This window comes from Chrysemys picta, chromosome 5 (genome assembly GCF_011386835.1).
Source record: "Chrysemys picta bellii isolate R12L10 chromosome 5, ASM1138683v2, whole genome shotgun sequence".
In the NCBI taxonomy this organism is placed as follows: Eukaryota; Metazoa; Chordata; order Testudines; family Emydidae; genus Chrysemys; species Chrysemys picta.
The window spans coordinates 36,306,854-36,331,805 of record NC_088795.1 but is presented as its reverse complement, the minus strand read 5'-3'; the positions used below and the strand labels follow the sequence as shown (position 1 = coordinate 36,331,805).

General features: G+C 38.1%; 1 protein-coding gene across 3 annotated transcripts in view; it reads right to left on the bottom strand.

Annotated features, from left to right (window-relative positions):
* Positions 1-10,078: 10,078 nt before the first annotated feature.
* Positions 10,079-24,952, bottom strand: part of LARP7 (La ribonucleoprotein 7, transcriptional regulator) — a 38,584-nt gene continuing 23,710 nt past the window's right edge. For all 3 annotated transcript variants that reach the window (XM_024106856.3, XM_005287940.5, XM_042859903.2), the window contains 5 exons: positions 24,475-24,632; positions 23,341-23,459; positions 20,178-20,337; positions 17,227-17,318; positions 10,079-10,473 (listed from right to left, as the gene is read on the bottom strand). In XM_024106856.3, coding sequence (XP_023962624.2) covers positions 10,393-10,473; positions 17,227-17,318; positions 20,178-20,337; positions 23,341-23,459; positions 24,475-24,632 — 610 coding nt within the window. In that variant the 3' untranslated portion in view covers positions 10,079-10,392. The remainder of the gene's footprint in view (positions 10,474-17,226; positions 17,319-20,177; positions 20,338-23,340; positions 23,460-24,474; positions 24,633-24,952) is intronic.

The window sequence follows — 24,952 nt, the reverse complement described above, 5'->3', positions numbered from 1 at the left end:
CAGCAAAGGTAAGGATTCAGAGAACTCCGTGCTTTTGTAATAGCTTTGCCCTCTCATAGTAGGAGAGTAAAAGTGAAGAATGTACATAATATACATCCTATATATCACGGTACGTGTTATTACTAGTGCCCTTCATCTTCCTCCCTCCTCCCCAAATGGTAGACCTGCTGATTTCAGATAGGATGATCCTCAATTTAATGTTTCAATGAGGTGAAACTCCCAAAACCGGTGTCCTGTTTTTTATAGAGAAGCATCCCTTAGTGTTGACCACATTGCAGCTTTGTACATGTCCAGTAGCTACACCATGTATGTACTGCACTGCAGCTGCTTGTGTGTTTGGGTGTTCAGAGCTGAATGAAGGTGAACTGCAGTGAATAATTCAGTATTGAGTTAAGCCTAGATTTCTCTCCTGATAGCCCTGGGGGGATCATGAGGGCTTTCAGCACAAAAAATAAGTTTTGATTAATGTTTATACAATGTATTTTTTCTCTTCGTAAATATCTGTTCTCCTGTATTCACTACAGAAGCCCCAGAATACATCATTCTGGCAGATCACAGACACCAGATGAGTCAGCAGTTGTAGACTTCTGGTATCTAGGATTCCTGACAATGTATTTGGGGTGTCTCTAAAACAACTAGATGGGCAGTGGATTTTCACAGATGTTTTTTGTTTTAAGTTATGTATAGAATGGCCTGCCTAGCCAGGTTAGTTAGGGCATTAAACACAGAAACCGGTGCCTACCTCAAAATTTAACTTTGCATGTCACCTTTTTAGGAGAATTATATAGTGGTTTTGCCCTCTACTGGCCAAAGACATCTATTGGAGATCCTTCTTTATCTGCTCCACAGCCATTATACAGCCTCAGGGTTTTAGCATAAGTTTCTGCACCTCTGCAATGCTGAGTGGATCAGTATAGCAGTTGATACCTGGACATGGCCTTTCTCCTTTCTGAATCACCTCTGCCCCACTCCCAAACCCTACAGCATGTGGAAGTTCAGAAAGCCCCTACAGAACTGAGCTCCATAGTGTGCATGTGTTACAGACGCTCTGCACAGATTCCCTCTCATCTCCTAACTCCTGTGTTGCATGGAACCAAACTTGTTGCATTGCATCAGGGGCTCTCTATGGCCATGGAAGTGGGAGTCAGGTTTTGCCTCTATTTATTACTTTAGATTAACATTGGAAATGCTGAATCATTAATGGGAGTTTGTAGACAACTTTATGCAAGTGATTTATTTATGGCCAGTGTTTCCGAAATGACTTGTGATTTGGGAGGCCTGAATTTGGAGTGTTCAACTTCAGACACCTTTAAAGGGGCCCAGTTTTCGGAAAATGCTGCCCTCTGAAAATCAGACCCCTTTAAGATGTCTCTAGTTGGTCATCTGAAATTATTAGTTACTTTTGAAAATCCTGGCCCATATAAATAAATGTGATGTGCCCATCACCAAATAGATGCTGTACATAAAACTCTACCAATGCTTAAAAGTCAGAAATAGGGCACAATGAACCAGCCACAGACTCTCCTACCCCCAGCACTAATATCTGGCCCATCTATGCAGAAGGGTAGGTAGAAATAAAGGAAGTTAAATGGGCATGAATAAAATCACCGCAAGCTGGAAGGACTCAACAGATGCCAAACAAATGTAATCCCCCCATCATTCCAACTCTCTTCCTTTGCCCAAAATCAATATCACCCTGCATGAGAAAATTATCCACTTAAAAATCTTTTCTAACAATTCATTTGCATTTCTGGCAACCCTCTACAACTGACCAGCACACACATCAGGGCACTGTGACCCAAATCCCAAACAAGAACTCCATTTAATTGATAAGTGAACCACTACTGCTCACAGAATTGTCATTCATTTTCAAGTGTTTGGGTGGTTTTTCTCCCTCTTTCCTTTACCTTTCTCCCACCCCCTTCACACTTTGCTTCTCAAAAAGCCACAGCTGCAATAAAACTGTAGATGTGGCTGAACAAGTGTATACCTAGGAACTGGTTACCTTAGTAACAGCAAGCAAAGCTCTCTAATATTATGCTGCCTTCTTTTTCTCTTGTTTTCTTAGTTGTTTGGATAATAGATATGCATACTACATATTCAAATCAATATTTATTCCAGCAGATGGAAGCTGAATGAATAAGAAAGTTGGGTTGGTTCTGCTTGTAAACTAACAAAAAACTATGAGTAGCCAAATACCCCCCCCAAAGAACAGACAGGGACTTTGGCAACAGATCCTTGTTAAATTCAAAGCGCCCATGTACCATTGCACACTCTACAGTACAGAACTGTAGCCCTACTAATAGCAGCAATCACTGCATTTTGAGATGAAGTTCAGACATCTGCAACTTCGTAATTCTGTTCCACTTACAGCTCCATTAAACAGAGACCCTTTGAGGATTAGGATTCACTTAAAAGATTTATATTTTTAGTTTTATTATATGTTCAAGAAGTATCTGAACTACATCAAGAATTTATGCTGTGCAATTGGCCATGATTAGTTACTGTTACTTTATGCAAAACCGAAGTAATAAATATTTTAGTGTGTTTTTAGTTTCCTGGTTAATGAATGATAATACAACATAATTTACATGTACATCATTCTGTTACTCAGAATGTAATGCAAAGGATGTAGTGACATGATTCGTTTCACAGGGAGAAATATTTTAAGTTCTCCCACCAATTTGTCCTCTATGCATTCCTAAAGTATATGCCAGTATATTTATGATATAGAAATAAAAACTGGGTGTGTTTTTGTATTTAAGACATTTTCCAATACATGCCAAAACCAAATGTCCAAAAAAATGAGTATCTTGATGTAATAGGATTGTTAGGAACATAGTACAAATCCAGAACAATCCTAGCGAGAGGTAACAAAGCAGCACTCTTATATAATAAATTGACAATTGTTACAAATCAAATGGCTTTGCTGGCCTGTACAATAGTCTGTTGCTTATAGAGAACTTTAGATACAATCAATAGGACCTTTAAAAAAAATCACTTTCTGTGCTGATTTTACTTGCAGATTTTTAACTCCCTTATTTGATTAGTGATCTTTTTTCCAAATGAACCAAGCGAACACCATCTGATTGATCCTCACAACAACCTGTGCAATATCATCTCTATTTTACAGATGGAGAAATCAAGAGCTTAAGGGTTTGATCCTGCTCCTATTGAAGTCAATAGGGGTAGCAGCTAGATTAAGCCCTAAATGACTTGCCAGAAGGGGCATTTTTTCCTCAGAGCTGAGATTAAAGCTCTGGGGTTCCTGATTCCAGGTGTGTGGTAGGATGTAGAATCCCTGTATCGTGCCAGGCAAATGAGGCATTAAAAGGAACTCAGGCTCACACAGGTACTCCAGGAAGCAGCCATAGAAGCAGCTGCATGAAGAAGAGGAAGTCAGCAACTGTTAGACCTGTGGCTCTGGGTTCAGAAGGCCAGAGGTAAAATCCCTCAAATTAGGGAATATTGTGTTACATTTTGAGACTTAACTGATTTCTGTGACTAAAATACGACTCTGAGAAAAGGAGTTTGTGGTATTTGACTAACCATCGCATTTTTGCTGCGTTGCTTTACCACTATACAGCACCGGTTTTACAGCTATTTAAATGTTGTGCCTCTAGCTACATTATATTGGCAAATTGGGAACATATCAAAGTATTCATAACAATTCAGATAATTTACCAAAGTATTCAAAGCTCTGTAGAACAGTATTAAAATTAAATATAATTTTTTTTATGGGGGATAGTCCAACTGCTTTGTGTAGATGATAGTCTGATTATATGTAATTAATGGGTTCTTTCTTTATTGCATTTTAGCACAGAGAATGAGCAGATTATACATGGCTGAAAGAAAATCCCTATCTTTATTCATGTAATTTTACATATCCACATATAGAATGTATTAATATAGAGGAAAGATGGTCTTGTGATTGATACACTGGACTGGGACTCAGGAGATCTGGTCCTCTTTCTGGCACTGCCACAGCTGTTCACTTAAATTCTCTGTGCCCCAATTTCCTATCTGTAGATGGGATATTACTACTTCCCTAACTCACAGGGGTACTGCGAGGATAAATAAACATCGGTGAGGCATTCAGCTACAGTAATGATGGAGGCCAACATAGTTGGGTAGCACCTCCAGATGACAAACAGCAGGATAGAGAACAAGTAGGACCAACTGAACACTTAGCTATAACAGAGCTAGGAATTGAATTCCTAGATACAACACATGACTTAGACCCCAATCCTGACTTCTCTACAGACACAGAATTATAACAGTTTTAGAGCACCATTGATATTAATGTTTAAAGATATGATGTGTGGCCTGACAGATTGGAATTTTGATTAGTTTCTGAGGGCTGTCAAGTAAATCAATTGATAAGCCTCCCCCATGAAAAAATATGTTACCAATGTTATTGACCTGGTCAGTTTAAATAAGGTCAGATTTTGTTATGCTGGACATCAGAGTTTGTAGCAAGGGAAATGCTTCATAAAACTTTAGGAACATTTTTAACATTAGAGAAAATAATGTTATTGATGTGTTGTATGGAGAACTGAGGGCGTGGGGGGCATTCACAGGAAAGTTAAATTAAACTCATTGTCAGTTCTTTGGGGAAGGGACTTAACTATGTGTTTGTACTGAGTGCATCACAATGGGCTCCAATCCTGGTTGGGGCCACTGGGCACTAGTGTTATACAAATAACTGATTAGAATATAGGCCTAAATCCTCCAGTTCCTATGTGGGCAAACTCCCCTGGACTTCAGTCATAGTGATAATATTTTAATTTGCTTTAGGAGACAGCCTGTCTTTGAGAATGTGATTAGTTTATTTGGCAACCTTCAAGAACCAGTTTAAATTCCAATTTCAGCTAGGCTACATAGTGTGTTCTTAAAAATTAGTGTAACTGATGCAATTTGTAACCACAACTCATAAACACAGAGGTATGTTGTGCAAGATAAAACACCATGGCACAATAGGTGGCATTCATGGGAAAAACAACATTAAGATAGTAAAAGCAAAAGAACTAAATGGAGATAAAGACAGTGAAATAGTCCTTGGGGATGCTGAATCCATACACAGAAAACAACTAATGATTTAGAGTGTTCTTTCACTGCAAAGTACACATTTTCCACACAAGAAAGTCTTTTCAGGAACTCAGTGTTATTCAATGGAAATCCCATACAGAACAGGTGGAATTTTAAGATTCTATGATTGTTCCAGAAGGTACATACAGTAATAAAGAACAAGATCAAAACAAACTATACAATGAACATTAGTGAGAAAAAATTGAAGATAAAAAGCCTTTTCTACACCATTAAGAGTAGGAACAAAGTGAGACAGAAAATCCCACAAAAGACATGAAGTGTGCACATGAAGAGGCTCTGCTTCCCACTAGAGAACATGCAGGCCCTACTGCTTCAGCTCTGCCTCATCAGGGCTCTTTGCTTACAAATTAAAAATAACACTAGCCAGTATGATACAAATTCATATTTAGGAGAAAGATCTGTTCAATGATTTCTTGAAACCACTACATAAAAGTTAAATATGAGCATGTGTTAAACTCACTTAAAAGAGAGGCTGGAAATTGGCACATGTTTCTGTCTGATAAGGACCAGATTGTGAAACATTCACTGTGATTGTATACGTATGCAGCCTGTTCAAGAACAGCAGGCATGAATACGTGGATGGCAGTTACCAACTATGAAGTACAGGAGAGATCCACTGATGTTTTGGGGCTCTGTTTTTGGAAACAACGTTGGGCAAACTCAAGAAGCTGTAGCTTACCTGTGCAATATGGAATTCTTCTGGAAAACCACTACTTCGTCATGAATTCAAGAGGATAATGAATTAAAATATCAGTGTAAGAGGAGGAATTTAAACAAATCAATAGGTGTCTGAAGGACTAGATATGATGAGAATGCCTCCCTTCAGAGCCCTGACCTTAATCCTCAAGAGCAAATATTACATTTACTTGCATAAGTCAGGAGTGGGTTTTTGAAAAACTTATTCAGGTCATAGGGTTTTTCAAATCTGAACAGTAATGGCAGATTTGACAACAAAGCTGTGCTTTCTATCCCAAATTTCCTGCCTCAGGTAGATTTGAGTACACCCCCCACCTCTAGGACACATGTAGTGCCTCCCCTCCCCCTGCCATGTGTCCAGAGAGGAAAGAAACTGCTGAAAGGCCCCAACCAGAGACTGAGGCCAGCAGAGCAGCTGCAGAAGCAGCTTATGCAGAGACCAACAGACATGGATAGTATATTTTACAGTTTTGACTGGACTTTCCCCTCTCCTGATTACCTGTTTGCTCTAACGCCCCCTTCCAATCTCAGCCTCAGCGTCACTCCACATACCTCCGCCATCCCACAAAGGAACTGCAAAATGAACATGCTAGTTTTTGCCACCAGAGTGATTGCTCTGCTCTGCCTGTTCTACTCCTTTCCCTATACTTTTGTCTATCTTGTCTATTTAGAATGTGAGCTCTTTGAGGCAGGGACTGCCTATTGCTCTGTGTTTGTGCAGAGTCCAGCACAATGGGGCCCTAATCTTGGTTGATCTCTAGGCACTACTTTAATAAACACGATTAACCATCTTTGTTAGGGAGAAGGCTACTCTGCAAAGAATTGCTTTGTGTGCAGGCCCTTTTCCACTGTGCCCCCAAAGCATCCCCAGACAGTGCCTAGGAGTCCTGACGTGGGAGGCTTGAACAGCTCAGGAGACAGGGAAGCCTTCTGAAAAAGTATGCTCCCCAGGCACAAGTGGTGTAGCTGGAAAACCCCCTCCTTGCTGACGTCTGTTGAGTCTGCACTGTCTGAAAGGGATTGGTATCTAGAGAAGATGGCTTGTAAGAAATCCTCCATAAGGCATCAGAGACTCCAAGATCAAAGCTCTTAATTTCAAGACTATCCAATTGTTTCATAGTTGGATAACTCATATTTTTACCATCCTTTAATTCTTTCTGAGTAAAGAACCAAGAGATTATTAACATTTATATTTTGATAGTGCTCAGTTAACTCATACTTACTGTCCTATTTCTGCCTTGTAAAGAACACGTAAAAGGAGACGGAGGTAAAAAACGTAACCACATTAAAAACATGCTGCTGGTACTGAACATGTTTCAAGTTCCTAAGCCTACTGAGGTCATGAACTAAGAGCTGCTTCAATTAAAGACTGCTCCAGGCACAGCATGGAATAACTATGTTCTTATAAAAAGTAGATACTCTAGGACAGTGGTCTCCAAAGTGGGGTGCGCGAGGATCCTTGGGGGTGCGCGACAGGAGGATCGGTTTGGTTTTTTGTTTGGTTTTTTTGCGCGCTTTGGCAGTTCGGGCGGGAGTCCGAGGTTCCCCCCCCCCCTTCGGCGCTCAAAATTTTTTTACTGATAGGGGTGCACGATCAAAGAAGTTTGGAGACCACTGCTCTAGGAGATGGGCGATTCAACAAAATATGTGAAATAACCAAAGATCAAGGATTACTTTGCAGCATGAAGCATCAGTGACATCTCTTTTTCTGAGTCAAGTTGTATTATTTTTGAAAAATGGACTGGCCCCCACAATTTAAAGTTACCCCATTTGTGGCTGAGCCATGAACAGATTATTCTAAATAATAAAAGGCATTGTGTAAGAACATGGAAGTTCCAGATGGTAATATTCTCCACCAAAAAACCAATACAACCTTGGGTAGAGATTCCCGGTAGGAGTTAGACAGTACACTCCTTTGGAAAGACAAAAAGGTGAAAGGAGGGCTACATCTCTGTTTTGGGATAGTCTTGCTAAATACATCTCCAAACAGACAGAATCCTCTTATTGCAGTGGCAAGGCACAAGAACAAACGGAGCAACTATTATAAAATTTAACCTTAAAAAAATATGTAAGCCATTCTGACAAACTTACATCTATTCTTTCCATGGAAGAGCAGATGGCTCATACTTGGTCTGTGCATATGAGCTCTGGTCCATTTGTAGTCAGTGGCAAAATTCCTGTTTACTTCTTCAGAAAGAGCATGTGATGAAATCCTAACACCATCGACGACCCCCACTGAAGTCAATGTCAATGGGAGTTTTGACATTGATTTCAATGGGGCTAGGAGCTCAACAAGGGCATATGATATATCTAAGCAGGACTTTAAATAAAGAAAATGGAAAAACACTTCTCCTTGTTTAAGCGCTTAGGCTAATGTAAACACGGAGAGGAACTAAGGGGTAGGGAAGGTTCCACTTGTAAAAAAAAAAAAAAAAAAAAAAATCAGTGGCACTAAAGATGGGTACATGATTTATTTTACAGACCATTGCCATCTCAGCCCTGTGCAAAACATGGAAGGTTCAGTGAAAGAATAACCCTGCTTTATAATGAAATGTCTTACCAGGCAGAAAATTAAACATTTTATATGTTTGTTAGGATTTTTAATAGTCTGAAAGCTGCAAATAAGAGAACTTCCAAATATTGGTGAAACTCAGAGGCTAATTTGATTTTGTGTGAGGAGGATTTAAAACACAGTGGTTCTTAGCACATCTCCTTATATCCCCTTGTGCAATAGCCTCACACTACTAGTCATGTTCTCTTCTTTCTGTCCATTCTCTCTCATCTCAATTTTTATCTTATCTTGTATTTTTTCCTGCATTTTTGTTGTCACTATTTTAAATCTATTTCCATCTCCTAATTTTTGCTCCCTCTCCACTCTACCCACTTATTCCCCTTCATTCCACAGATAGCTACATCTAAATACTGCTTGGGGTGTGGTCACATCCACTGCTGGCTCTCAGGCATGTACTCACTCTTGTGGCTGAGCTGAATGGTGTGGGAGCAAAGGACAGAAGCTTGTGCAAATTAACAGTTGCCTGAGCCTACCAGGCCAGCACTGTTCCTGGAGCAAGGGTGCCACAGTAGGGGACGCCACAGGAACAAACATGCAATGAGAAAGCAAATTGTGGAATTCTGTGTTCAGGAAACTTTTCTTGCTCCTATTGCTCTGCTTCAGTCCTCTTTGAAACAGTCTGATCCCACCCCCAGATTGGTAAATTCTGTATTATCTAATGTCACCTCCTTTTCTAGTATTTTCCCCGTGCTTTTCTCTTATTTGGTTCCCTCTTCTCCATGACTGTGTAACACTGGCTGTCAATAATGGCAGAACTGTGTGGCTTGGTGTTGCACCATGAACTATCATCGCTACATACAGTAGAAATATACTGATATCACCAGCACAGTGTGTGTGGCTAGTACAAACACCTACACTGCTCCTGTAATTTGCCAGCAACACCCTCATGGGCACAGAAAATCAATGCATTTCACTGACTTAGTTTATTTAAATAGATTATGCTAATATTTTAGGAATGTACCTCTATTTTTAAAACAAGTTGTTCACCCTTCTGATTGTAACTAGCAGTGTTCACATTTTGTAGATCAACGAGTTAGTGTCTTATTTGCTCTGCAATCAGACACAAACAAAGCACAAACAAAGGTGTAAGCTTCTCTTTACATTAATGGAGAGAACTTCAAAGACTAGGGCTGATCATTCATATGTTTAACCATTATTCCGTCCAAAACTGAAACCCACAGCTCAAGCTGTAGAAATAAAATTATGCTATAAAATATTTCATATTGTCAACCTACAATGCAATGTGAAATATTCAAGTGCACTAGATTGTATCTTTAACACATAAATTGCATAATATATACACTTTTAGCTATAAATAGGAGTTACTTATGGAACTAGAATTCTCAAACAAATGTAAATGTTTTCTTATTTACTTTCCTCACAGATATGCTTGCAAAACTTGTTCCAAAGATGATCTTTTTAAGGAATGAGGTGTTAAGTTAATTTTTGGCATATTCAGTAGGCTTCTTTTCAGCCTGCCCATCACCTCTGTGACACTCCAATATTCTGACAGCCCTAAAGTATTTAAATATGATTTTAGATAAATTATCTAGCCTGTGTTTACTATAATTTCAATCTTTCTACTTTTTTCCTCCACAGTTTGATGGAGGAAGCAGAGACCTCAATTTATTTAACATAAATTAGCTTTATTATTCACATTACTCTTTGCTGATCTTTTTAAAACAAAAGAAATTAATATGGTCAATTTCTAAAACATTTTATTTGTTCTTTTCTATAATTCAGTTTATAAAACTGCAATATACAAAAATTCATTAGAAGTAAAACTAAATGTAAAACAAAGCAAGACCTTGTTTGAGATGTTTTCCCAGAAAGCTTTACCTACAGGCTCAGGAGCAGCAAACACTCAGCATATTTAAAAATGGAATTTAGAATAAAATTGCACACTGAAGCAAATGGACTGGTTTTTGACTTCTTCATAAGAACAGTTTATGATTTCGTTAAAATATCCAGTGACTATTTTAAATATCCTTTTACAGAATAAAATCAATTTTAGGTCAGTCATCTTCAGAGAAGCGGATATGTTTACTTGTCTCTTGTGTCTTTGCAAGTCTCATTCTTTCAGCTTTGGCAATCAGCTACAAAAAAAACAAAAACAAAACAGAACATTGAAGTAAAGGTGAAAGAAAACTGCATTCAGATTACAGGTTTATATCAAAGTCATAATCATGCTAGCAGGTCTCTTAGAAGATAACTAATCTTCGAACAACTGAACCAATCTGTACAGAGCATAGTTCTCTTGATACCAAAAATGAAGTGGCTCCTGATATTATTTTGCTCAGTAGCATATAGGAACCATCAGAAAGTACACAAATAGCACAAAGTTTTCCCTTAATCTCTGGACAGATTAGTGTCTTTAACATTCCTTTAACATTCCATCCCAGTGTCCCATCAAACATGGGGGAAGGGAGGGAGGAAAGGAACTGATAGTTAAACACACACAACCCAAAGACCTCAAACACAACCTTCATAGCCATTTTTAAATGGACTAGTTCTTTGCGGCTTCAAGCTCTTACTTACTTAACTATAGCAGGATCAAACCTTAAAGAAATAAATTTGTCAGGAATGCTATGTCATTTTCTAGAGTCAGTTTCTGGAGAGACAAAAGACTGAAATCCAGAAGGAGGCCCATCCTCTAGATTGGGAAAACAATGCATTATGTATTGCAAATCTAATGACTACTCATCTGAATTTAAACAGTATTGGCCACAGGAATGAGCTTGGGCCTAGGAATCCTGAGTTCAAATGCCAGCTCTATCAATGACCTCTCCGTGTTTCAGTTTCCTTAGCTGCAAAATGGAGATAGCCCCTCTCTTACCAGGGTACTGAGGATTAGTTAATATTTGTAAGGCGTATGAAATTATAAATGTTAAATTGTGGTATTACTGACAATTTCTCTCAACCCTTCAATTTGACTTGATGGTACATTTTAGAAATAAGCATTTATAGCTTTTAAAAAAACTGTGAATCAAAGAAACCTCAAAATCCAAGGCTGCCTGTATAATTTTAAAAAGGATATTACATTATATATAGAATAATAATAAAAATGAACATTCCAAGGGAAGGAGTCCCGTTTTTACTGGCATTAACAGAAGACCTGCCTAACAACTATTTGCATCATTGACCAGAGGGCCTTGCACCTTTCCCCTAACCCTGTTCCCCTAACCTTAAGGCTCTCTGTTATGGCAACTTATTTACCACCTTTGCAGAGGGAGGATAGACAGAGCCATTGTTGGAGCTCTACCTTCATTTGTAGCTGAGCCACAAGAGTGGATGCAGAGTAATGAACGTGAGGCAGTGGCTCCCCTACAGATCAAGCATGCTATATCCTCCGCACTTCCAGCCCTGGATAGCCTAGCCAGGAAATCAACACCTAGTCTCTTGCACAGCAGCACACAGAACTCACCATAAAGACATTGGGAGAACTTGGAATCTTTAAACAAAAAAAACAAACAAAAAATTGGATATTGTTTTGCCACAGGGAACTCTCCCACTACAAAAGCAATTCTATCGTCCACTGTCCAGTCGCTGACCAGAGGGCCCTCTTTCTTCTTCGACACAGGCTCAAAATATTAGGCCAGTCCAAGAGAGGTCCTCAGTTTTTCAAACCATAACTAACATGTGAGCTGCAAATTTTCTTCCATTTCTACTCATATACTTTCAACCCCTCTCTCTTATCACAGCACACACCACATTACTCATGTGGCAACAGCAAACCTCCCCTCACTCCTTGGAGATTAAGAACAATAGCTGGGAAAAGCTCTCAGTCCAAAGTAATATGAAATGCAAAAATGCTCATATGTTACCCTTGTGGGAAGCAAACTGCACTACTAGTTAACAACTTGCAGATTCAGCTTTTTTGTCCCCAATCTGAAGAAATTAAATGGGATACCACAAAAGTCTATTTTAAACAAAAGTGAGAATTTCAGGAAGTTTCTGCCATCACTGGATCCATGGTGACTCACATCTATGCAACTGTTTTGTTTTTTCCCCCCAATAAACTTACTTTAAAAACAAACAAACAATGTAATCTTACATATATATACACTGTACACCTTTAGAGCCTTAATAACACTACAAAGACAGATGACAAGTTCTGCTGAGATTTACCTAAAGACACAGAATCTTATCAATTATCTGAAATCACCAACTTTAAAAAACTGTGGTCTTGTCCACACAAACATGACATCTTGCTTGTGTTCTGGAGGATATTGAGTCAAAATTGATATATGCCATTTAGTGTCCATACTGGGGCATGCATTGATTTAACTAAACCTGTGCAAGTCTGCGTGTAGATAGGCCCTGTGTACCGTAATAGCAGAAGTATAGACTCACTCCATGGCACCCTCACTATCCTCCAGAACACAAGCCAGATGTCATGTTATAGCAGATATATCAGATGAAATATAGTAAAGGAAGCAGAGAAAATGCAAAGAAACAAGGAACAGACAAAAGTACCTCAATTTCTTTCAAGTCTAGGTAGGAAGTGTGTAGGAAGACAGATGTTCTTGTGAATAAAGCCCAGCCTATACTAGGGAAACTTGCACCACTTTAACTACACTGATGCAGTTATACAGCAGGGCTTACAACGGTACAGCTAACTTTGGAGCACCACTGTAAAGCCTTACCTATAATTAAAGTTGCACCTATATTGCTTATATGAATATAAAATTGTTAAGCTAAACCAATTGTGTGTGCTCAGACTGTTGTGCTTGCACCAAATGCTTGTACAGCAGTAGAAACCATGAGCACACAGCCCCTCTGAATTGATGGTAGTGATTTGTAAGCCCCACTTTACATCGGTGCTCAAACACTGCACTGGTGCACATTTATTTAATGTAGGCAGAGCCCAAGTTGAAGCGTAGAGTGAACAAAAACGACGCCTAATTCTTTAGAGAAGAGCCAAGTACCAGGTAAGTCTGACAAATACTCTTTTCAATATATCCTGACCTTCAGCATTCAATGTGTCACCCTCAGATTCATTCATATAATTGGAAGATCATTTTAAATTATGATAGATGAGTTTCCAACTAGAATTATGATTCTATTCAGACTATATAAAGTGCATGTATTTTTATATAAGATTCATGTTTAACACTTATCTGTAAAGTGCTTTACAAACATCTTCAAAGACTAATTTTGTACTTGTAAATTACAAAATAAATAGGATTTTAAATCCCTTTAATGCTAAGAACATATGAACGGCCATACTGGGTCAGATCAAAAGTCCATCTAGCCCAGTATCCTGTCTTCCGGCAGTAGCCAATGCCAGGAACCCAGAGGGAATAAACAGAGTAGGTAATCGAGTGATCCATCCCCTGTTGCCCATTCCCAATATTAGTTCTTAACTGTAATGTCTTCGTGAACTGTACAGCCTTAATTATGAAAGTTTTTATTACAATAATTTTCTTGCTTTCCTAAATTGTGACTTTAAAGAAAAAAACATAACTAATTCTGAAGGATCTTTAACAAAGGTTTGACAGTATAAATGAACATTGATGAGCAGGCAAAAAACAGATATTAGAGTTGTTGAAATTGCAGTTGGAACACAGACTATCAAAGAGCAGTGAAAGAGTTAAAGTTATTTAACTTCCGTTAATCATTCCTCTCACAAAGCCTTGCTTACTAATGTTAGCATTTAAATAGACCTGACTAGGCTTTGAAGCTAACACCTCTCTGGGTTGAAAGGTGATGGGAGAGGGGGAGGAGTGAGAGTTTGCACCTTTTGCTGCTGCTATTGTTAGGCAGAACTGAGAGTTTATTTTTGCAAGCCTAGATGAGTTACACATTACAGGCTACCTTACATCAATTTGCACAGCAAATACTGTACTATCTTCACAACAAGAAGCGCTAGAAACTTGGGTGCTGAGTTTCCACAACTCCAGCTGAAGTCAATGGAACGGGGTGTGTGTGTGGGGGGGGTGGGGGTGGAAGAGAATCAAACCCTTCATTTAAAAAAAAAAAAAATCTATCATTTAATCAAAAATGGCAACAACAAATCCCTGTATGGTAGCTTTACCTATGTGAGAACTCAGAGAACATTCAGTAATTATATGAAATATTATAATAGTATATATAAAAAATACTGCTAATAGAATTTTTACCTGAAGAAGGAAGCAGCAATGCAGCCATACAAGATTTTTTCCTTTTCATCTATATATGCAACTGGGAAACTAAGACTGGTCAAGAAAACCAGATTTTCCAGTTTTACAGGTGAAAACAAAAGGGTTATTTTAAAATTCAAACAGAAGAGCTTACTTGCAGTGGATATACGGTGATCAAGGCAATAAGATGTAAGGTGAGATTCTCACCCCTTCTCCAGCCCTTGTACACAAGGTAAAGGGGATAGAGTGGTGTAAAGGGACTCTAAAAGCCCCAGATCTAGGCAAAGGAGAAATTCCCCAGGGCAGGAACTGAAAGTGACAGCTACAAACTGTTTTCCAAGAACCCCTTAACAAACAGTGGCTTAAGGGGTACAACAGGGTGGGAGGAGAATTTTAGGTGCACAGTTCTACAAAGATTCTGGGCAGCAACTTAGCCCAGGTTTACACTAGGAGCACTTCTCTGGTATAATTATACTATAGCAGCAAAGCACTCCTAGTATGGATTCAACTTTTGCCGGTACAACTTATACCGGCTTCTGCAAGCAAAATAAACTATACCTGCAAAAGTACAATTTTGCCAGTATAACTGTCTACACACAGTTAGGCTGATGTCAGCGCAGCTATGTCACTCGAGGATCACAATTCTTCCCACCTCTGCCAGATCACAGTGTTGACAATTCTCATGATAATCACTAAAAAAATGACCACGAGGCATTCTTGTGGCACCTTCGAGACTAACAAATTTATTTGTGCATAAGCTTTTGTGGGCTAAAACCCACTTTATCAGGTGCATGGAGTGAAAAATATAGTAAGCAGAATAAATATTATAGCACATGAAAAGATGGGAATTGCCTTACTAAGTGGGGGGTCACAGTCCTAACGAGTCAATTCAATTAAGATAGAAGAGGCCTATTCTCAATAGTTGACAAGAAGGGGTGAATAATCACTGTTTTTCTAAAAAGGAGTCAAGTGGATATGTGATGATTTCAGCCTTCATTCTTAAAGAAAAAGTAAGTTTCTAGCCCTTCTGGCTGTGGAGAAAGTTTCAAAATGTGACCCCAGTGCACCCTAAAGGCTCAAAAAGCAGAAGACAAATAAAAAGACCAAATCTATAATTTTTTCATAATCTCATTATTTTTGGCGAGCCTGACTCATGAGTTTTCAACATTTCGGGTTGGCAATACTGTATGGTGGCAGAAGCTTGTAGAGTAGACCTGGCCTTAGACAGCCCTGGGCTATATACCTGTGCTGGCAAAACCCCCAACATAGACACAGCTATGCCGACAGAAGAGGGCTTCTGCAGGCATAGCTAATATCGTTCAGGAAGATGGTGCTGTATTACTATGCTGACAGAAGTCCTCCTGTCAGCAGATGCTGTGTCTATACTAGGGGGCTATTATAGCGATTATGGGCAGAGCCTAGGTTCCATTGGGACCATTCTGGCCCTCAGCAGTCTAGAATTGTTAGGGTTCTGAACCCCCTCCTTCTCCCCCCTTTTGGGCTGTAAGTTCTGGTGTAGCACAGAATCTCATCCATAGATAGTAAACGTGCAAGTTTGTGCACACACAAGAGCACAGATGTAGCAGGGAGCGTTCCTCATGCTCTGGTCTCCAACACCATGTATGCAATCCAAACTGTTCAATCATGAGTCACGCTCCAAATAATAATGATAATAATAATAATAATAATAGTAGTAGTAATATTATTATTATTTTTTTTACCATCTGGTTTTTGAGACTTTAAGGGTTCATGTTTACAAGCTTTTCTCCGCAACCATGAGGGCTGTGAGCTTACTTGCTTTTAAATAAAAGCCGAGATTCTCATGTAATTGCCTGACACTATGAGCTAGAGCAGGGGTCGGCACACATACCATAGGTTGCCTAAGGCGGCATGCGAGCTGATTTTCAGTGGCATTCTCACTGCCTGGGTCCTGGCCACCGATCTGGGGGGCTCTGCATTTTAATTTAATTTTAAATGAAGCTTCTTAAACATTTTAAAACCCTTATTTACTTTACATACAACAATAGTTTAGGTATATATTATAGACTTATAGAAAGAGACCTTCTAAAAATGTTAAAATGTATTACTGGCACGCGAAACCTTAAATTAGAGTGAATAAATGAAGACTCGGCACACCACTTCTGAAAGGTTGCCTACCCCTGAGCTAGAGGTTTAAGGAAAACACCAAATATTGAAAGACTCGTGATAAAAATCACAGGAGTTGGCAACACTAGTATAATCAGACCCCTTTATCATGGAACAGCACATAAATCCTTTTAAATTCCATTTGAAATGCATTGTTTTGCAGCTTTAAAATACTATTCAGACCAATCAATTTATTCCATTAAATGTAAAGCTGTCTTACCTCTTAGAACTAGAAATCAGAATTCTTTAACTACATGCAAACACAAAACTCCTTAGCAGTGACTGCTTCAGAACACCAGTGTCTAGGTGGGCAAATCATTCATTTTTATTTTCTACATGTAGCAACTGAACCCTGCAGTAACCAAGTGCTCCCTACTTTGCTGCAGCATTTGACTGTAAAATCTACTGCCAAGTCATCAGGATAAGATAAGAGACGAAAGTGGAGCGGAAGATCACAAAGTTGAGGAAAAATACAGATATTTCCCTTTCACCCATGCTTTTGATCACAGAAATCACATTTCAATCACTGTTACACAAAAATAAATATAAATCCAGACAATCCACTATTCAAACTTATTTTACCTTCTCTGTGCCTCGCTTCTTTTCTCTAGGTTGGTTAAGTTTAGCTTGTCTGTCCACCAAAATTTTCTGCCAGTACCGCTGTTCATGATCACCTTGACATACACATGAAGTGATAGTGCATTAATAAGGTTATCCAATATAAAGAACGCAGCATTTTATCTGTCGTGGTCAGGTCAACTTATTTTAATATGTATAACCACATGAACAATATTTGTGGATGAAACCTGGCACTTCCGTTCTCAGCAAGGAAGGAACTTCTGTGTAAGAACAGGTTAATCCCTTTTCATTATGAGAGGAGGAAAACCTCATTTTAAAATGGAAGCTCATTTCAATAAAAGTAGTTTTAAAAACAACATTAGGCATACATATAAATCTTCAATCACTGACTTTGTGTTAATCTGAAAGAATATTTTTATGTGGGGAAGGAAGGCACGGGGGAAAAAGCAGAGAGGAAATTTGCTCCCCCAAAATCATCTTTGTTTTGAGGTCAAGTCTGGGAAATTTTTTGATGGTTAAAAGTTACTTATTTTCATTTCAGTGAGCTGATTTAAAAAAACAAACAAAAAAACCCCCTAAACAATGACTTGGAGAGCACTACAAACCCAGAAAGGGATCTATTGTAAAGTAAGAGTCCCCTGCAAACCCAAGGTCCATCAACCCCAACTGTAACACTCTAGTCTTACTTGACAATGTTAAAATACTGAAGGCTTAATAGAGAGTAAAAATAAAGAATAGTAATATTATAACTTGAAAAGTAAATGCTGTATTTCTTCAGATTGTCTTTGGATCTCAGAACTGGAATGGTTTAAAGGCAAATATTCATCTCAAAATGAAATATTGCTGCATTCAGTAGATCACAAACTTCCAGCAGAACTCTGCTTAAGAATTAACATGACAAATAAATGCTTACATTATGGCTCTTAGGTCTGGTCTACTCTAGGAACTTACATGGGCGTAGCTATGCCTCTCAAGGGTGTGCAAAATCCACAGTCCCGAGAGACATAGCTATGCCGACTTAACCCTGATGTACACAATGCTAGATTGATGGAAGAATTCTTCCGTCGACCTAACTACAGCCTCTCATAGAGGTGGATTACCTACGCTGATGGGAAGCGTAGGTAATGTCTACACTGAAGCACTACAGTGGTACAGCTGCAGTTGTGTCGGTATAGCGGTTTAAGTGTGGATATACCCTGAGGGTATGTCTACACTGCCCATGTTACAGCGCGGCCGTGCTGTGACGTGGGCAGTGTAGTCATGCTTTATCACCGGGGGAGAGCTCTCCCGGTGCTAAAAAAATAACCACCCCGAATGAGGGGTGCTAGCTTTATCGACAGGAAAAGCGCTGTTTACACTGGTACTTTTCAGCGCTAAAACTTTTGTCGCTTGGGGGGAGTTTTTTCACACCCCTGAACGACTCAAGTTTTAGCGCTAAGGTAGTAGTGTAGACACAGCCAGATTCCAAGACCAGAAGGAACCATTGTGATCATTTAGTCTGACCTCCTGTATAACTCAGGCCATAGACCTTCCCCAAAATAATTACTACAGTATATCTTTTAGAAAAATATCCAATCATGATTTTAAAATTGTCAGTGATGGAGAACCAACCATGACCCTGGGTAAATTGTTCCAACCGTTAATTACGCTCCTGTCTGAATTTGTCTCACTTCAACTTTCAGACACTGGATAATGTTATAACTCTCTCTGCTAGACAGAAGAGCCCATTATTAAAGGTTTGTTCCGCCATGTAGATACTTACAGACTATAATCAAGTCACCTCTTAACCGTCTCTTCGTTAAGATAAACGGATTGAGCTCCTTGACCTATCACTATAAGGCAGGTTAAGGCTCTATTAACAATGATAGTAAGTCCCTGTTCCCTGATCCTGCATTGTGATCCACTGGGTGAACTGCTGCACCTATGCAGATCAAAATGCCAGATCAAGGCCACAGTTTGAGGATCCATTATTGGTCTGTGGTAAAATAAACCAGTTTCAGTAAAATATTTATATTTACAGACCTGTCCTTTATTTGGTGCAGTCTTAATTATTGTAGGTGCATGGTTTCTATTTCCTTTTGTTCTGTTCTTTAGTCATTTGGGGTTTTATCATGAGGCTGGTCTACGCTTCAAAGTTTTACTGGTCTAACTATGTAGATTAGGTGGGTGTTGTGTTTTTTTTTTTTAAATCACTGACAAAGAGCTTGCCTACATATTAAAATTATTTCAGATTAAGGTAGAGTGTGAATTTAAAGCAGAATAGCTATACTGGAATAACTCCATCTGTAGACAAGGCCAGAGTTATACTGGTAAAAGCTCTAGTGAGGACACAGTTATACCAGAATAAAGGCGCTCCACTTCCCTAGCGGCAATATGCTATACCACATCTTTATACCAGTATAACTGCATCCAAACTAAGACAGTTTTATCACTTTAACTATACCTGTATAGTCATAAGCTAGTCTAGTCATAAATTTCCATAAAATTCATTATTCCAAAATGTCCTAGAGACACCCACTTGCCTTTCACCATCACATTGTAATTATGAGGCTGAAAAGTGGAATAGGAATATGGTTCACTGCAGTGACAACTGTCCATTGTCACTGAAACCAAAAAGTGATCTGCCAGTTGAAGTTATATAAAGTCAAATGACCACTCTTGTACGAATAAAATTATGTGGCCTGGTTAAGGCAACCAATTTAAAATACCAACACATTTTGACAAAGAAAAAGTGACATAGTATGCTTGAGGTTTTGACGCTATAGTTTTTGTAGAAAAGGGAGAATAGCGACAAGAAATAATGATATAAAACCAAAATATTGATTCTGTAATTTATACATGAGGCAGAAAAGTATCTTAACTGAATATCAGCAATAAAGTTAAAATGCAACAACAGTCCTGCTCTTAGTTCCTAGGAGCTGTCTCTCATGCACATATTTTAATAAACATCTTACCAGTTAGGACCTCAAGTTTCCAGTTGTTTTTAATCTGAATTTCTTTATGTGCTTTCATTACAACCTGTGCATCTTCAGGAGTTTTAAACCGAACATGACACTCTATATCTCCTTCCAGCATGTCAACATAAGCAACATCAGCTATCATTGCCAGAACATCCTGTGGCACAAAAGAGAACTCAGACAAGTTAGCCAGAACAAAAATAAACTGCAGTATTTTCAAATACTGTCCTTTGAAAATCCAAGGTGCATACAAAAGGAGCAATGGCTTGGGAAATATTCTATAAAGTCAGTTACAAGGAAGTGAAAGTGCAACTTTATTACATTAATAAACGAATCTGATGTCAAATAATTTCTGGCTAACATTTATTGAGTTTTCAGAAGAAAATCTATGAATAGTCAACGTTTACTAGATTGAGAACTATATAATTTACCTCAGAGTTGCATGTGTCCCAAGAACCCAAGCCCAGGCTATATCTATTATGAATCCACTCAACAGCTAACACTTGTTGATGTTCTTTACAGTCATTAGGAGGGATGACAGCAGAAGAATAATTACGTAATACAATAGTATTTCCATTTCATATGTTAGTCCAACAAAAATATATTTACTTCCACACCTAAATATTTTATTTAAGGTTAGGACTCTGGAGAATGAAAAGAAAAAGCTCAAGAACGGTGAAGAAGTTAGGAAATCAGTACATGGCACAGTACAGTGGATACTGGAGTTCCTTTTCTCCTATACCAAATGATCTCTGCCTGAAAACTGACACCAGCAGCAGAAGAAGGAAGAGTCACACACACTCTTTCAATCAAATACTTTACCTGTGAAACTTGCTGTGAGGGAAATTAACTGGGATCACGCATTCCTAGTCAATTTCATTCACAGCAGGTACTGCAAGTAAAAAATGTTTCTATGCAAGAATTAGGTACTACTTTTAACCCTTCAGCTGCAAGGCTGAATCTTAAAACCCCCACAGCACTTAGGCTGACAAGACCATGTGTGGTCCAAACAAAACCTTTTCACCCTTAAGTTTGGTATTCCCACATAACATTTCCACAGAAAATTACGCAGACTAACAAAATTAATTTTATAGGAATATTTGCTTATTGGTTGATCTCTGAAAAGTGCCTTCACTCAGTAGCATTAAATAACATTTTGGTAATCAGAATTGAAATGTTTAAGCAATAATGTTACATTTAAAATATATGCAATAAGCCAGCAAAAGGTATTTTGCACTTATCTGTCAAGAATGTATTGTGAAACCTAGACTTACAACAGAGGTGACCAGACCAGCAACAAAATATTTCCATAATTTCCTAAAGTAAGCAAAAACATCGTAATATTTTTGTGTAACATTCTGTAAAATGTTATCTGCCCTGTTTATTCTCTAGTCATGGTTGTGACTCCATAGTTAAGATGGGGAGTGACTTTCTATTATAATTCATATTTTCACAGTCCTTTCTTTTCTCCTGAGAATTTTCATGCTTAGTCACAGGTCAGATCTTTTTTTTTTTTTTTTTTAAGACTGATGCAAATCAGGCAAGTAATTTGATTTACATATCTGAAAATACCAGAGAATCTAACACAGTTTGATTTCATCTACACAAACAAGATCAAAACTCTGTTATCCCCTTGACTATATTACATCATGTTGTAACACAAACCCCTGACACAATAAAACATGTAAATGCAGACAAACGCTGAATAGCGCCTAGATATTACAAGTGATGAGTGAGGGGGAGGGAGGAGGTCAGACATTCTCTCATTAATGTCTCTTGGCTCTTAGATAGCTGCTTATAAATACCTAAATAGATAAGACTGATTCAGCTGAAAGCATATCACCAATTTGTTTTCAGTAAGAGAGATATGGCCCCGATCTTGCAAAAATGTACGCACATGCTGAAGTTTAGACACATGATTAGCCACCCTGACTTCAATTGGCACAGGATTGTAAACTTAACCAATTGCATAAGTCTTTGCAAGACTAGGTCTGAAATAGTTCTCTCATTGCCTTAAATGATCTACAGAGTATTCATTCCAATATTGCCAATATAACATAATGTTTACTGTTTGAAAAGCATTCAAGTATTAAACCTTCTGATTTAAGTGTCATAAAAGAACTGATTCAGTCCATATACTAATTCAGGGCCCCATCTATGCAAAAGAACCAGCATACGCTAATACTTCACATATTACTGTGCCGGGGGCTTCTGAAATGGATGTTTCGTATTTAAATTAGGGGCAAGTGATGAAAATACCATAGAAACTCAACTTCTGTGTTTCCCCAAACAGGCACAAGTTCATGTCTCTATTTATTCTTTCTTATCTGAACCAAAAATACATAAGAAACTGCAAGTTGCAAATAATAAAAAAGAATGTTGGTCTTCTATCACCTCCCAGCGCTGCAAATTTATATTAAGTTTCATGTAAACTAAGACCAAAAAACCAATTTGACAAGCACAAAAATAAGTAACAGTTACATGTTATTTATTTATCAAATTACATATAACCATATGTAACATAAATGGTATTTTTGGAATAATTGTGAGTCACTTAGGGAAATATTTTATCACTCTCATTCAGGGAGCACTTTATTGGCCTCAAGTTCCTATTAGATAAACAAACCTTAAGTAAAAAAAGGTTCAGTAAAAAATTACTGGCACTGTATATTATTTTGAGAGAGATTAATCTATATTAAGCAACTATCATCCATTTTGCCTTTATATGAAGTAACAGCTTACCAGTAACTTAAATAGTTATTTTGTTTGTTTTCTTAACAATACAGAATTCAACTGATGTTTGTCATACCTAAGTTGCAAGGGTGGAGCAGTCAGGGCTGGTGATAGAGGGAGAAAATGACTCACCCCCCCAGGAAAAAGTAAATCTGTTTTATAAAACTTATTTTTATGGTAAACTTGACTTCTCTGGAAGAGCTCTTTTCTCTTCTCAAAGCTTTTATTACTGTTGGTTTTGAAATAGGTTCTCTCAACCTGGTTCTGCTTTAATGAAATCTTCCATTAATGGGTACTATTCAGAAATATGTATACAGCTAGTTGCCGGATAGAAATTCAATAGGACTAGTTTAAATTGTATTCAATCATTTTCAGGATGGTATAAGGGGAAAGGATAACAGCTGCCCTGAGGTTACAAAGGCATTACCTTGATGTGTTTCCTGCCTGGTAGGGGTTCGGTGCTAATGATCTTCACAATTACTCCACTCACAAACTGTGGTCCCATTGTGTTAGCTTTCTCAGGGGGGCCAGAATCTTCATTGGTGGCTGTTAATTTGAAGAGGAAAAGAGCATAATGAAGCTTCACACGTATTACCTTGACAAACACAAGATAACCACAAAAATCACACAAACAATGCAATAAATCTTGTGGTGGCATTCATACAGTGAATACCAAACATGGCTGCAATGGATATATACTTTGTTAGTTGGGATCAATTTATATATATGGATATTGATGGCAGAAACTAGTATTTCAAAAGATAAAACCAAAGTGACAATACCAGGAGATGGCATAATGAATGAATCAATTAGAAATCCCTCCTAAACAAAAGGCCTTATACAAATCCTTTTGCAGTTTTAAACACAACCTATGGTAAGAATACTTAAATTAACACCCTGTTAGTTGTAAGGATCTTTGCACCCCAGATTCTGGAATGATCTTGAAGAGTGCTGAAAAAGGTTTAGCGCTCCTAGGCTAGAAGTTTGTGGACAGAAGTTCAGGGGATCCAGTGCAACCCAGTAACAGAGTAAGGCACTTTCTGGAACACCGTTTACCCCATCTACACTGACCACAGAAACATTGCTAGCATGGTACTGTCAAGAACTGAGTTGAAACATGGTTCTGACTAACACGGATGCACTGCTTGTGTAGACAGGCCCAGAATGGAAAATACCGCAAGACTTGGTAGTTGATTTACTATGAAATATTATCATTAAATTAAACTAGATGTCTCAAAAGCAAAGGTCATTTTGTAATCCTGGATTATTTTCTAAATAATTTGATTATTCATTAATTCAGATAATTCAATAAACCATAATCGGTATAAATACAATTTATTTTATATAACATAGTTCCTTTAATATGAAGTATTGTAAAAGCTTTATTTCACTCTGCCTTTTCCATTCAGAGAAGTTAGTACACTGTGGAACTATTTTGATATAGATCTATTTTCCAGTTCTATTCAAATACCAAACTCTAATGACCACCAACTGCATTTAAAAAAAAAAAAAAAACCCATCATAAAACACACAACATAAAGATCATCAGAACAACCATTACATTTGACATTTTTTGTTTGAGGACACTTTTGTACACCACTATCTGTTTCCATCTTCTCCAGACACTCAGATTTGATTTGGGACATTGTTTTCTTTAAGGAAGCCATGCTGGCTTTTTGAAGGGCCAAATATTCTTGCTTCAGATCCATCCATTCACTCCTACGTAAGACAAAGATTTAGGAATAAAAATGTCAACATTTGTGCAAAGATAATTAGACTTAAAAAAGCCATTACTAACATGAAGACAAAATTATGATGCTATTATTTGTATTACTGCAGAATCTGGGAGCCCTAGTCATGGACCAGAACCCCACTGTGCTAGGTGTCGTACAAACAGAACAAAAAGACAGTCCCTGCCGCCAAAAATGTAATCTAAGTATAAGACAAGAGACAACAGAGACAGATGGGGTAGCACAAGAGAACAAGACAATATTGGTCAGCATGATAGGCAGTGGTCTCAGTACACCAACAGTCTAACT